This window comes from Peromyscus californicus, unplaced genomic scaffold, assembly GCF_007827085.1.
Source record: "Peromyscus californicus insignis strain IS unplaced genomic scaffold, ASM782708v3 Scaffold_15__1_contigs__length_86483966, whole genome shotgun sequence".
NCBI classification, from domain to species: domain Eukaryota; kingdom Metazoa; phylum Chordata; class Mammalia; order Rodentia; family Cricetidae; genus Peromyscus; species Peromyscus californicus.
The window spans coordinates 72292748-72308357 of NW_026294447.1; the positions used below are offsets into that span (position 1 = coordinate 72292748).

General features: G+C 45.0%; 1 protein-coding gene across 7 annotated transcripts in view; it reads right to left on the reverse strand.

Annotated features, from left to right (window-relative positions):
• Rgs6 (regulator of G protein signaling 6) overlaps positions 1–15610 on the reverse strand; it is a 564321-nt gene that overhangs the window by 49136 nt on the left and 499575 nt on the right. For all 7 annotated transcript variants that reach the window (XM_052739378.1, XM_052739381.1, XM_052739380.1 and 4 more), the window contains 2 exons: positions 15084–15194; positions 2460–2585 (listed from right to left, as the gene is read on the reverse strand). In XM_052739378.1, the coding sequence (XP_052595338.1) occupies positions 2460–2585; positions 15084–15194 (237 nt within the window). The remainder of the gene's footprint in view (positions 1–2459; positions 2586–15083; positions 15195–15610) is intronic.

Genomic DNA, 15610 nt, shown 5'->3' on the forward strand with positions numbered 1-15610 from the left:
GGTGGTTGGCCTAGGTGTTACCCTAGCGAAGAGGATTAGAAGTCACGGCTTCTGTTACAAATGCCTGCTCAGGAATCAAAGCAAACCCCTGAGCTATGGTTTGAATATTCTAAAAGAATGATGGAAGAACTATTGGGCCATAACCGGGATGTGAGACCGGAACTTGTCTGGTTCATTGTAGGCACAGGTCTGATCAGAAAGGACACACCATTGGTACCTACATCATCCTAGGACTGTACAGCCTGGGACAGCCATACTGTTACTCAGTCAGAGTTAATCTTGATTTATGATTTTCTACTTGATTGGCTTGAGAAGAGTCTAGGATATTAGTAAAGATCTGGGGATGTCTGTGGAATGCATTTCCAGGGAGGATGAGCTCAGGGGGAGATACAGCTGGGTGTGGGCAGCACCCTCCCATAGGCTGGGGGCATGGATGTAACGAAAGTGGGCAGAGGGGAATGCCCACAGTGCAGGTTCCCTCTCTGCTTCCAGGCCACCCATGTGTCTGCTTGGTCTCACTCTCTCCACCACTGTCCATTGAAATCTCTGTAATCAGGGCCCAAAATAAATGACCAAGATGAAAAAGTTCTGCCTAATACCCACTCCATGGCCAATTCAGTGTCCCGGCTTAGAATATACTCCCTTTCACTCAGTCCAGTGATGTCTTGTGAATTCTTCAAAGTCAAGCTTAGGATTTGTCTACTTTCTCTTACATCCATTCCTTCCTCCCTTCAATACTTACAAAATGGCTTTAGAGGCTACACTTATTTGTATTTAATTAATAACTTAATTGTTACTTAGGCATTTTCTTCAAGGACCTCCAAGGTTGTTTCTAGGGAGAAATCACATATCTCAACTGTCTTGCATCCCTTAGTAGACCCTGGCGAGGCTTGCTGCAGCATAGGTTTGCCAAAGATATCACCTGATTGATGGTTGTGGATTTTGCCCATTAACATAAGAGAACACAGTCCTTTTCCAGCATTACATGCTCTGATTTTTTTTTATTTTAAAATTTCAAAAAGTAATAAAAGTCTATTTCAGAGAGTAGCATTTGAACATGGAAATTAGTTTAATATGTAAAAGAGAACCTGATGTAAATAGGGTAGGGGGTTTGTGGTGGTGGTGGTGGCGGTGATGAATCTCAGCTGTGGAGAAGTTACCAGTTGGCTAAGATCACTGTGATGGCTAATCTTGGTTGTCAACCTGATTTCACATGGAATCAAAACAAAAGCCACTAGGCACTCCTGTGAGGGACTTTCTTGTTCAAATTGTTTGAAGACCCACCCTAAACGTGGGTGGCACCTTCTGGTGGCAGCCCAGATAAGGGGACGAAGGGAAACTTTGATTTTTGCATGCTCGCCTTCACTCTTGTTGACAAGCCCATCTATTCTGCTGCTGTGGCTTTCCTTCATCCATATTAAGATTACTTTCCTTAGGATTTTGATGTAGACAGAAGACGAGCAACTCTCCAGGACTCCTCCAGGCCTTCGGGACTGCAGAGACATCCAGTCTCATGGACTGAATAACCACTGGATTCTCAGCCTCTCCAGTGTGTGAGAGTCATTGTTGGGCCACCCAGGCCACATCCTGAAAGCCTGTCTAGTATCCTCCTTTACTGTATATATTCTTCCTGTCAGTTCTGTTCCTGTAGAGGACCCTGACTAAGACAGTCACTGGGGGGGTCTCACCTAGTGACATTCCTAATTGCATTCCCCTGAGTCACCTGGTTCCATATCGGACACAACAAAAGGCTGAATAACCGGGGGGCCCCCCCGCCCCCGCCCCCCCCTGTTTCTCATTTTCAGCAACCAAGAACTTCTTTGCTTTTCACTTACCCCTCCCTTTCACATCAGATCTCATTTTTTCGGATCTTTTCTTTTTTCTCCTACTAAGTGGTAATTATTTGTACATTTCCCTTATAAGATATTAGCTATGGGCCTACAGAAGCAATCAGGTAGTCTCAGTGGCCTCAGCTGATCCAGGGAGTCAGCACATGGAAGTGACAGAGTTCTTCTCAAGAGGAGAGCCTGAGGTTTTATTAGCTTGTACAGTCCCGTCTCTATACAACACTGACTTGGCTTGTGAAGGCTCTGAACTGAGCCCAATGATGTCCCCTTTTCTGTTTAATCTCGAAGGGGCCAAGAATCTCTAGGGCTGACACATTTTGGAGAAGGAATACTCTGAGCTGCTCCCTCCGTTCTGAAACCCCACGCTTCCATAGTTTTACTTGATGAATGGTGTTATTAAATCCATTTGACTATTTAATCCCATTAAAAGCCTCCATCCCGACCTTAGCTAGATAAGCTGGTTTTTGGATTTGAACCCCAACTGATGCTTTATTGAGAAGGGGAGGTGGAGGGACTAATTACGCAAATTTACACACACACACACACACACACACACACACACACACACACACGCACGCACGCACAGGTATACAATTCCAACGTTTGAGTTACCTGAGATTTTCTGAACTGAATTCCGACTCCAGGAATCGAAGGAACTGGTCCCGCCCCACCTGGTCCTTCAGTATCTCGTCAAAAGAGAAGCCCCATCGTTTTACGCGCTGCTGACTGGGCTCTTTGCTTTGGGGTTTGGAAGAGAAGGTTTGGAAAATGATCAGTATCAAACAAAAGCCACCGTCATAGTCTCCCCGATAAGTCTGTTTTGCCACCACACATCAAGGAGAGCCATCTCAGGGGTAAGTGACAGATACCACAAACCCCACACAAATTCCACATGTACACTTTTATACACCACTGGTAACAGGTAGTAAACAGTTTCCGAAATGGGGCAAGTGAAAAGGCCATGGTTGATGAGGGTCACCAAAGTGCCCAGCAAGTGAGTGCTGTCTATAGGAAGCCTATCCCCACCACTGATGGGGCCTCCCTGGACCATTCCCATCAGTTACAAATCCAACTTTCAACTCCATTCTTTTTGTACTTTTCCTATTACCCAGGATACCTCATGAATCCAACCCTTTGTCTCAGAAACTGGCTCCCCATCTTCTGTTTCTTCTTCAGTATATGGAGGAGAGCTCAGCCTCTGATTAGAGTGGAGTGATATACTGGTTATAAATGTATGGGTTCAACCAGAATAAATCACATTCACTTGCTTGGAAACAGCATGCTGCCTTTGCCCATGGCTTTGGCCACTCCACAGTGTTTGTAGTGTACTAGACATCATTCTAAGCACTTTACATCTACCTGCCAATGGGCTGAGTCCTTATAGCTGCTCTGTGAAGAATGCTAGGGCTGTTTCCATTTTCCGGATAGGGAGACTGAGGTCTAGTTATCACTTGTCTTGAGACTCGTAGCTGGGAAGTGATGGAATCAAGAATCCAGTCTAGCTGTGTGACTCCAGAGCACAGCCTTCAGCTTTGAGCTCATGCCTGCCCTGCAACCTCACACCCACATGGAAGAAGTGGGATTGGTCATATTCCTCTGATGCTGAACCCCTACAATAACTCCTTCAGATTCTCTCCCCCCACATGAAGTCCATTGGCTGACCCTTCATGAGACAATAGCTCCTACTTCACAAGCCACATGCTGGAACCTCCCCCTCCCTCCGCACCCCCATCCCGACTCAAGGTGTGGTCTGCAGGAGCTGCTGAACCAGAAGCTCCAGTTTCACAAGGGTCTCCAGAGACTTAGTAACAACAACACTTGTGAACCCCTGGTCTAGACAGTTTTTTTCCTTTTAGAGACAGATAGGCTCTTGATAATCCCTAACAGTAAGTATATAAGATCATGGGTTTTTCTTATTATAGAGTTGACGTAGTCTCCATGTTTCTCTCAGAAGAGAACTAGTGCACTGAAGTGCTTAAAAAGCGAGTAATTCCCAGCCTGAGCAGGAAGAGCCATTTTACATTCGTGCTTTGCAGGCTTGGGGCCACCATCCACTCACGCACTGAGGGCCGGCGAAGCACCAGTATGGCTGATGACCTGAAGTCAGATTTAAAATTAAAGTAATTAAAGTTTAAATTTAAATAGTCATCTGTGGCCAGGGGCTGTGGTACCTGACATACGGTCTAGATGTAAGCCATTCAAACCAGTGTCTTCTATGTCTAGGGCAGTGTCTTCTATGTGGGGACCAGGGAGGCTCTTGCAGTATGACTTTGCATTCCCAGGCATAGCTCAGTAGTGTCATGATAGAAGGCTAAATCTACCAGGTTAGGCAATGGAAAATTCCTCCATACACGATCTCTTGCAAAGTATGAGGCTAGGCTTTTTACAATAAGACATGACAACGGATCCTGGATTCTCTTGGAGACAAACCACACAATTAACCAAAGTTGGTAACTTTCCAAGGATCAAAAGTCCTGGTTGTGGAGACAGTCACCTGGAGTTGAGACTATCAGCAAATTTAAGTCCCCAAGATCTGTAGAAATATTCTTCCTCCAGGGTCATGCTGGGACAGAGACATAATCTGTTCTTTACCAGGCGATGAATGATTCAAGGTTCTGTAGACGGCCTGGCGGTAGCTGTGTCCTCATCAAAGGCTGTGCCCAGAGACTTGTGTAGAGTGACTCAGTCTTTTTAACAACTGTCTCATGGATGCACACTTACCACCGCTGCCGCTGCCACCACTTTCTGATGACAGGCGGTGAGCCCATGCTCACCCCACCAGATTCTGTGGTGGCGGCAGGGTTGGGAAAAGGGCAGCCTGGGCGTGTGTCAGAAACCTTGGAATGCCTCTGTAGGTACAGAATTAGAGAGAGGACTCACACAGAAGTCAGAGACGCTCCCCAAAGGTACAGGCTCACCACCCTTTAGCACAGATGAGAAGGTCTGGAGAGAGACTACCCTGGGGTAGTCTATGGTAGCCATAATAACGTCTTAACACAGCTGCCTTCCAACAACAGAAGTGTTTGGCCTCACAGTTCCAGCTGCTGGAAAGCCAGACCCAGGGTGTTAGCAGAACCATGCTTGCTCTGAGGGCTTTAGAGGAAAATCTTTCCATGTCTTTCCCTCAAGTCCTGGTGCTACAATCCTTGGCTACAGACATGCTGCTGAATAACCTGTATTGTCACATGGCTTCTTTCCTGTGTTTCTGAGTCTCTACACATTCCCTCTTCATGTGTGTGTCTGCACCTGCTTCTTTTCTTTCAAAGGCACCAGCTATATAGACAAGGGGCCTGCCTGATTCCAAGATGATTTCAGTCGTATTAATTATATCTATTACACTATTTCCAAATAGATCAGATCTTGGGGGTTCTAGGGAGGACACAGATCTTAAGTTGACACTGTTCAATGCAGTTCCCTGAGTCTTCTCAGCCACCTGCCATTCCTAGTCCATTTCTGTAACTTACCCTCCACACAGGCTCTCCTGCCCATTTGGGGCTCTGCTCTGTTGAAAGCCTCTTGTGTACAACATCCCATTTACCCCTTTCCTTCATCTCTTGGGTATTTCCAACATTACCTATTTTAAGGTTCAAGAACAAATCTGAACTCATGGCTACCACTGAATGGTATTTTCCGTTTATAAAATAATTTAAAAAAATGAAATTTCTTGATGTCCTTCCTCAGGTGTGATAGTTTTAATTTCAACTTGACACAACTTAGAATCACCAGAAAAGAGTCTCAATGAGGGATGGTCTAGATTATGTTGGTTCACACATTTTCTGACAGACCTACCTGGTGGGGACATCTTCTCAATTAGGGTTCCCACTTCCCAAATAACCCTAGCTTATTTCATAAACCAGCCTACACAGCTATGTAGGAACATGCTCTTCCAGCAGGACCTACAAGGTGTGAGGAAAGGCAAAGAGCTTTCCTTACACTACTTCTAGTGTCTCTCTGAATTCCAGTACAAGCCAGGAGGTAGATCAATACTCCATGTTCAAAAGACTGCAGAGATGCATGTAACAACAATTTAGACTCGGACGTCCAGTGTGTCTGTCTCCAACATCCATTCTTTCTCGTTCCCCACACTACTTTGCCTTCTACTTCCTGTTCCTCATTTGATGTCTAAACGCAGGCTTGAGAAAAGCTGTAAGCTATCTTCAAAAGACTCGAGCTGTGTTATCAATGATTGTTTGCCTCCTTCCTTAGATTTGAATGTTGAAATTCTCACTGCCAATGTGATGTGTCTGGGTGCGGGGCCCATGGAGGTGATTGGTTCATAAATGGAATTAGTGTTCTTAGGAAAGACCCAGAGAACCCTCTCACCCTGCCACCAAGTAAGGATGCAGCAAGAAGCTGGCCATCAATGAACCAGTAAGAGGACTGTCAATCATACAGTGAATCTCCAGGTGCTTTGCTCTTCCATCTCCCAGTCTCCTGAACCATGAGAAGTAAATATATGGTATGTATGTATGTGTGTATGTATGTACGTATGTATGTATGTATGTATGTATGTATGTATGTATTTATTTATGTTTCTTTTGAGACAGGGTTTCTCTGTGTAGCTTTGGTGCCTGTCCCGGATCTTGCTCTGTAGCCCAGGCTGGCCTCAAACTCACAAATATCCACCTGGCTCTGCCTCTCAAGTGCTGGGATTAAAGGCGTGTGCCACCAGCGCCCAGCAATATATGGTGTTTTTAAGTCACACATGTGGTGGTTTTTTCAGCCACCCTAAGGGGCTGACGCAAAAATTGGTACCAAGAGTGGAATGCTGCCGTAACACATACTTAAAAATGGGAAAGGGTGGTAAAGACAGACCAGAGGAAGTTTAACATGTTTGCCAAGAATGGACCCATAAAAGGTGAATGTGTGTGTATGTGTGTATGTGTGTATGTGTGTGTGTGTGTGTGTGTGTGTGTGTGTGTGTATGTGTGTGTGTGTGCTGAGAAAACAAACAGAAAAGCTGAAGAGAAACCCCCCTTTTTCTTAGATAATGCTTAAGTCATTCTGAACGGAGTGTAATGAATGATGAAGGCCGTGCTGACAAGTCTCAGATGAACGTGAGGACATTAGGTTCTTGTTATAAAGTGGCAGAGAGCCGGGAGGTGGTGGTGCACACCTTTAATCCCAGCACTCGGGAGGCGGAAGCAGGCAGATCCCTGTGAGTTCGAGGCCAGCCTGGGCTACCAAATGAGTTCCAGGAAAGGCGCAAAGCTACACAGAGAAACCCTGTCTCGAAAAACCAAACCAAACAAACAATAAATAAAGTGGCAGAGACTGGCTGAACTCGTTTGTGTGCTAGCAGTGATTCTACATATTCAGTCAAGAAGTTTCTAAGCCATGGGTTGAAGGAGTAGCTTGACTCTTCCTAACTGCTTTTAGTAGTACATAAAGAGAGAGGAGTGAGCTAAAGACAGAATTGTTAGCCAAAAGGAATGAGAACCTAAATAAGGATCGAGAAAATTCCTGGCTTATTTGTGTTCTGACAAAAAAAAAAAAAAAAAAAAAAAAAAAAGCAAACAACACAACAAAAAAGTGTGACTGTGACTGGTGTGGCCAACGCCTGTTACAAGGACACGGTAGGGCTCAGTCATCCAGACAAAAGCCAGGAGCTATTCTGGGGAACAATAGGAAGATGATTCAGAGGCAACTAGGCCTGTGACTCCCATTATAGGCTCAGACTGCTGCAACCATGAGGAGCTGGGGACAGGATAGTTTCAATAGGTGTAGCCATCTTTCCAGTTCATGCAGTCCGGGATGCCATGCCTGGCACTTCCAGGATAGGTGGACTGGAACCAGTGGAGCTACTGGGACAAGCCTCCATGGCAGAACTGCAGGGTAGTGGTCCAGCCCGGGAAAGCTGCAAAGACGTGGCAGAGAGAGGACATTCACTGAGCTGTGAATGATGCTGTGCCACCCAAATGGGTGTAGAAAACAGAACATGAACATCGGCTCAGAAAAGCTGAAGAGCTGTGGAGGTGGGTTCGCTGCCTCAGTGAGTCAGTCTATTGTCTCAGTGTGGGTCTGACAGGCATAGCACCAAGACAAAGAGAATTAGTCTTGGATTAAAGCCTTAACTTTTCCCTATTGTTCTTGTTTCCCACTTCTTCTCTTATTGGGATGGAAATGTCTGTCTTAACCTTCCCATCATTGGAGTTTGGAAATAATGTGCCTCGTTGGCTTCACAGCGGGAAGGGACTTCGGCTGGAGATGACGTGTCTTAACTCACCCTCATCTTATTTGGATGGTACTTTAAAGCTGACGTTAGAGCAAGACTGCTGGGGATACTGGGGCAGATTAGATACATTTTACATACTGGAGTTTATAAACTGGGCGGAGGGGGGGCAGGTGTAAAATGGTATGGACTAAAATTTTTGTCTCTCCAAAATTCATCTTGACATTTTGACCCCCAACATGATGATATTAAGGGCTGGGTCCTTGGGAAGTTTTTGAGCTGAGAGGAATGAGGCTAGCGTCCTTATCAACAAACCCCAGAGCTCTCACCTTGCTGCCATAAGAGAACACAAAGGCAAGATATGAAATTCACGCTGTAGCCAAGTCAAACTTGTGATCCTTCTGCCTCAGCCTCCTAAGCAATGAGATAATAGTGACATGCCACCTTATCTTAGTTAGGGTTTCTCTTGCTGTGACGAGACACCATGACCATGGCAAACTCTTATAAGGGAAAACATTTAATTGGGGTGACTTGTTTACAGTTTCAGAGGTTTAGTCCATTATTGTCAGGGTGGGGCATGGCGGCATGCAGGCAGACATGGTGCTGGAGAAGGAGCTGAGATCTCTACATCTTGCAGGCAACAAGAAGTGAACTGTCTCACTGGGCATGACTTGAGCATGTATGAACCTTCAAAGCCCTCCTCTACAGTGACACACTTCCTCCAAGAAGGCCACACCTCCCATTAGTGCCACTCCCTTTGGGGGCCATTTTCTTTCAAACCACCGCACACCTTGACCAGACCATGATCCAGGCCTTTCTCAGACACCAACACACTGCTGCCTTGATCCTTACATTCTCAGTTCTCAGAACAATGAGAACCAAATTTCTTTCATGTGTAAGTGACACACAGTCTACTGCATTTTTGTTTGACAGCCTGAATGGATTAGGATAAGTTATCAGGAAATTATGAAGCAAGGGCCAGTCCTCCCAGGAAGGCATATCTAATGACCCCATCTTAGGGCCAGGCTGTGAAGAAACAATATTTATTTATTCACCACCCCGAGAACAACGGAAAGGTCTTGGATACTCCAAGGAATGTTACCACCAGAACTACTTCCTTAGGCCTCCTTATGACACCTTTTTGATAATGTTTAGATTAGTGAATTCTCCCCGGCTGTGCGGCTGTGGTCTAGTGACTTCTGGCTAACTGCTCCTCAGTGCTAAGCCCTCGCTATTATTATTTTCTTTAATGAAAGTTGACTTCTCAGAATCTCCATCAGATGGAGTTTGCCATGCTTTAAGACAGTAGCCTATTATCACCGCTCCCCCCCCAACTGCCCTGATTATGCCCTTTCTCGTTCTCAGACTTTTGGATCTAATATCTTATCTGAGACTGAGAAGGGACCTGAGAACAATTCCTTGCTATTTGTATTACATCTTATATTGTTTTGCCCATTTTGATGTCCCTCACTGCACGGTCTGTGTCCACCCTGCAGCAGACACAATGTGTTCTTCATTTTTGTGGACTCCAAGCATTTCCTCTCATGTCCTCACGTCTGGAGCTCAAACTAAGTCAGCCTGGAGTTCTCTGTAGCCCAGAAGGAGTCTAAAGCCCGGTACAGATGAGCAAAAGGGTATCCCCAGAGCATCCTATTTGCTTACACATGGCTTCGTTTCCTCTGCCATGTTCACATGATGTCTGGGAAGACAGAAGACATGGATGATACTTGAGGCCTTGAGAAGAGGGCACGTTGGCCTCTCCTGGAAGCTAACATGCTTAGTTAGTGTTCCTGCTTTTGAAAAGACCTTTGTTACTGGCTACTAGAATTTCCCTGGCTCCAAATCTTGCCCTGCCTCATCCCCCCCCCCCCCCAAGTCCCTCACCCCCACCCTTCGTTTTTTCTCTCTCAGGGATGGAAAACAGACTCATCTCACTTTCTCCCTGGGCACAGCTGAACCCTCTCCTCTTTTGCCTGAGTCTGCCAAAGTCTTGCCCACAGGGCGTGATTTATGCCCCAAGTGGCTGAATGCCCTTTGCCAAGCAAGGAGGAATTCTGGTGCCAGGTGGTTAGATGGCAGGTTTTATTGACTCTGTTAGATTTTTATCCAGGGGATTTCTTACTCAGAACACAGTGCAAAGTAGGTCTCAATCCCTATGGGCTGAATTAAGGTGGAACAGAAAAACATTGACTTTCGGTTATTTTCTTGGTCACCTTCGGGCTTTACTGTATAGACAGGGACCATCGTCAGGCTGAAGTGTGATGTCAGCACTGATCTCATGCTCCGCATTTCTTCTGACAGCTCTGTAAGCCTCTGAATGAGTTCAGACATTCTGCCAAGAGAATTAGGGCTTCATTTTCACCTGTGTTTGTAGAGCTCCATTTGTTTGGGTAGATAAGACTGTGGCTGTATCTTTTCCTAGGTTAGACATTAGCTTAGGGTAGAAGTTTGAACAATAACAGCAGAACTAGACCACGTATTAGAGGACAGGCAGCATTGTGTGGAGGATAGAACGCTGAATAGTTTGAGATAAATCAAGTGGCAAAGCGGCTACCATATCCCCAGTGACATGTGCTTCCTTTTCTAGTTAGGGACAAGTGAGAAGATTCGTTTTATCGTTGTGAATTAGCTTTGGGCACTTAGCTTTCTTCTTTTCCCAGCTGTCAATGAAATGACCGAAGACGAAATAACTCAGTCACCTACCACCCACCCAACCTATATTTTTGAGTGCCTGTTTTGTGCCAGTTAGAAGACCAGATGGTAAAGCAAATCATGGATCCTCTTCAGAAGCGAACTAGGGGGGTGTGACATGACAACTGGAGACAGCCATGTCACTACGCTAGTTGGTCATCATCCTTGGGAAGGCTTGAGTGAGAAGGAAAGCCAGCTAGGAGGGGAAATGGCTCAGAAAGACTGAACAGGCAAGGCCCTGAAGCTCAGAAGAGTGGATTTTGTTCGTTTGTTGTTTGTGTTTTTAACCCCGATCATAATATGTGGAGACAAAGACACGTTCCTGAGGCGGATGGTGAGGTCCAGGCATTTTGGGGGGGGGGGGTTTGAAATGAATGGGACTTGTAATAAAGCTGGTGGAGGACAGTCCACAACTTCAGCAGAGCTGTGGAAGAGACCAGAGCGAGAGCCTTGGAGCTCTGAGCAGCAGGATGTCAACAGAGCAGCGGGGTAGGCGTTAGACAGGAGCACACGGAAGAAACTCTGAAGTACACAACAGGTTCCACATAATGGAAGCAGCTTGTTAGGGAAAGTGTGTGTGTGTGTGTGTGTGTGTGTGTGTGTGTGTGTGTGTGTGTTGGAGGGATGCTGACCAGATTCTGATAAAAACAGTGAGACCAGAGCATAGTGCCACCACTGATGACAGAGTGTCAAGAACATAAAGAGAAATAAAAACAACAAAACAAAAAACAATACAAAACAAAACAAAATCAAAAAACCAAAAACCATTTGAGCAATGCAGGGAGACCTCTAAAGAGATTTGATAGCTCTACCTCGGGGGCCTAGAGTTCCTATCAAAGGATGAGAGAGAGAGAGAGCGAAAGAGAGAGAGAGAGTGAGAGAGAATTTTTAAAGAATAAATTAATAAAACTTTAGAAATATTAATCAAAATGAACCTATACAGTTAAAACCAAGAGAGACAAATGTGGATAACACAGAAGCAGTAATGAAAGCAATTGGGAACAGGAGGAGGAGGAGGAGGAAAAAAGACACCATGAGATAATGAAAGTTTAAATTCTTGGGTCAGACTGGAAGAGACTATCCCCGTGTAGCAGTTTGAATAAGAAATGTTCCCCATAGTCTCAGGCATTTGTACACTTGGTCCCAGTAGGTGGTGGTCTCTGAGGAGACTTAGGATTCCCCCAAGGCCTTGCTGAGGAACTATGCCCTCGGAGGCAGGCCTTGAGAGCTGGAGGCCTTGCCTACTCCCACTTTTTACTCTCTACTTCCCGCTTGGGGTTCACAATGTGAACTCTCAGCTTGCTGCTGCAGCCGCCATGCCTGCCGCCCATGGCTGCCACTTTCTCGGGATGGTGGTGGACTGCTAACCCTATGGAACCGCAGCCCAAATCAACCCTCCCTTAAAAGTTGCCCTGCCATGGTGTTTCATCACAGCAACAGAAGAGTAACTAATAATGGTCACATCAGAAACAGAATTTTAAAAGTAGATATCCATTTGCACACTATTCCTTCTTGTAATGTTGATAGGAACATAAATTCAGAATGTTGTTTTAAAACACACCATGTTAATATACCTCTGGGGATGAAGTATCAGAAGGCAGAGGGAAACTTGTGTTTTCCATTACACACATGCCCTGTTATGAATTAGTGAACTTTTAAACCAAAAAAAAAAAAGAAGTAAAATATAACTATGGCTATAATAGAAACTAGAATTTGAAGAGGTAATGCAAAAGTTGATAAGAAAATCAAAAGTTGAGGAAGAGGAAAAGAAATAAAAAGAAGGGAGGAATTGGAAAAAAGACAAGCCAAAGCAAATGGGACTTTTGTGTCCCAATACGCAAAGCCAAGCCACTACTGGGGGACAGGAAGGGACAGGAGACTGGACAGTCACAAAAGAATGAATCTCTGCTAACCACATGAAAGACCCTCAATTAAGATATTTCTACACCAGTGAAGAAACAGAAAAGAAACTGAGAATTGGTTCAACCTATTAGGTTTACAGAGATAGAAAGGTTGCTAATGCCAGGACTGACAAGGATGTGGGAGATGGGTACCTTTAAACCGAAGGCATGGAAAAAGGGGGATTGGTTTAGTTTAGGAAAATCTGGCACATGAACTAAAATGAAAATATGCATTCCATTCCAAGTAATTCCACTTCTGGAAAATTTATAGTAGAAAACTAATTAGAGTGGAGTGTAGGGATGTTCCTTGATTTGTTATTTATATTGCAGAAATAGACGTGAGTTAAATAGTTACGGCCCAGGGATTGGTTAAATAAATTTTACTTCATTCATGCCAGGGGATATTATACAGATATTAAAAAGGATAAGGTAGATCTGTATGTGCTTATATATATTGCTAATTAAAATAGCATATGTATGTATATATAATGAACATAATTACACTAGAGATGAGAATATTTTTTATGTATAAAAAATTTAAAGAGATAGTCACTAATTTGGAGCCTCTCAAATGTTCTGAGTTCATGAAACCCCTAAGGTCTCAATGAGTTTTATAGTCTCCCTGAGCCCAAAGAAACGCCTAACATTTTTGTTTATCTAAGGTTGGGACCAGTCAACTTAACATGTACTTGTTTCCTAGCAACAGCAACTATATGAAATGCACATACATTAAAGGAAAAAAAGTCTTTATCTCATTCTTGTATTTTTGGTTGTGAGCCTAGCCTTTAACGGCTGAGCCATCTCTCCAGCCCCTTTATCTCATTCTTAACCCCTCTCCTGGCTAGTTTTTATGTCAACTTAACAGAAGCAAGAGTCATCTGGGAAGAAGGAACCTCATCTGAGAAATTGCTACCATAGATTGGGCTGTACATAAGCCTGTAAAGTGTTTTCTTAACCAGTAATTGATGGAGGAGGGCCCAGCCCATTGTGAGTGATGCCATCCCAGGCTGGTGGTCCTGGGTTCTATTAGAAAGCAGGCTGAGCAAGCCATGGAGAGCATGCCAGTAAGCAGCACTCTCCACGGCCTCTGCATCAGCTCCTGTCTCCAGGTTCCTGTCCTGTTTGAGTTCCTGCCCTGACTTCCCTCAGTGATGGACTGTTTCCTGGAAGTGTAAGCAAAATAGACTCTTTCCTCCTCAAGTTACTTTTGGTCATGATATTTCATCACCTCAATATTAATCCTAACTAAGACAATCCCTATGTATACATGTTACACACTGCACATTTTCTCAAACTGGATCTGGCAGGACCATAGCCACCTTCATTTCCTAGTCCATATTGATTTCTGTGCAGCATAGCTTTTGAATCACAAAACTCCTCTGAAGACCTAGATTTGCAAAGATTCAACATTAAAAAGGATAGATGTGGTCTGATCCTCACATTGAATCAACCTAAGTCAGTAGTGTACATGATATCTGACTTGTCAGATGTCTTGGAGTTTCCATTAGGGGTGTATGTACCCTAGGAGTCCTCTTGGTGCCCTGGGCACCCTGGTGCAGTGTGGGAACCAGAGACTCTTCCTGGAAGGCAGGCTGGAGGGAGGGAGGAGCTTTCTTCTGTATGCACATCAGGATAGATTAAGCTTTTTATAGTAAGCATCTATGACTTCATTAAATGTTACCAGGGTTTTCCACTTCTGAGAAAGATAACAGCCAGAGCACAAAAGAGAAAGGTCATGGAGAATGAAAGAAGAAATCTGAGAACAGAGCTGCAGGGGTGCCACCCAGAACTGTCCCTGCATGTCATGGAATTTTGACTGTGCTCCAAGTTCCCCTCAGCTGTTATGTCAACACATTTGCTCCCCTCCTAGGGCAGAGCCATGCGCTGATGGAACCAGTGATGCCTGTGACCTCAGAAGACCAGCGTGAGGCCAACCACAGCTCGGGAGCCCTCTGCCTGGGCTCCAGCCTCAATGCTGCTGCATTCCAACTGTACATCCTTGGGCAAGTTCACCAGCTCTGCTCTGCCTCAGTTTCCCCATCTGTTCCGCAGTGAGAAGAGTGTTGGCAGCTGAAGGGGTTTGATGGAAGCGCTGGGAGATAGGAGTAGTGCAGAGAGGGACTGGCTAGGGTTGTTGCGATCAGAAAGGAAGGGGACAAGTTGAGGCAGCAGAGCCTTCCCTCCCAGCAGCCAGAGCTAGGAAATGGCGAGAAGCTGTACCATGACATACAGAGGTCCAGAGAGAGGCCAGAGAGAAGCCACAAAGGACCCGTGTACAAACCAAAGCTGCAAGGGGGAAGGGACCTCGAGCAAACAGGTGTCAGTACGGAGGGTACTCGGGCCTTTTCTCTTCTGGTCTTATTCAAATTAAAAAAGGGAATAAGGTAATAGCATGAGATTATGGATTTTTCCCCAACATCCCCCCTCCCAAACGTTATTATTATTATTATTATTATTATTATTATTATTTACCTCATCTCTATGTCCCATAAAGTGATGTCATCGCTGATCCAAGGATTAGACGGCTCTGCTGGCGTTATGAAAGGGTCATACTCCACATACTGCTCGGTGTAAGCGATTAAGCTGTAGGAGGAAGCAAGGCAAAGAAGAACTGATTTCCTAGGAAAGCACTCAGTTCTGTCCCACACCAGCAACAGAGTGTTCTCAGGAAAACCCCACTCCCGTTTCTCACTAGCCCAGCCGCTCTCAGTTGTCCTAGTCCCTTCCTGTTAAAATGTCAGTTTTCCCCAGTTGCCATAGGTTTTAGTACACACACTGATGTCCCTTCCCAACACTTAACTCTTTTTCAGAACCTCGATACGCCCCCCACCCCTGCTTATGCCAGGCTTACTGATACAGAGGTCCCAACTCATGGGTGTGATACCCAACCTCCAAAGATTATGGGGTTCAAGAAGAAGCGGAGTCCATAGGGAATTCTACAGCTCTACCAGAATTCCCAAACAAGTGATTCACTTGCAGAATAGACTTTTAAATCCCAC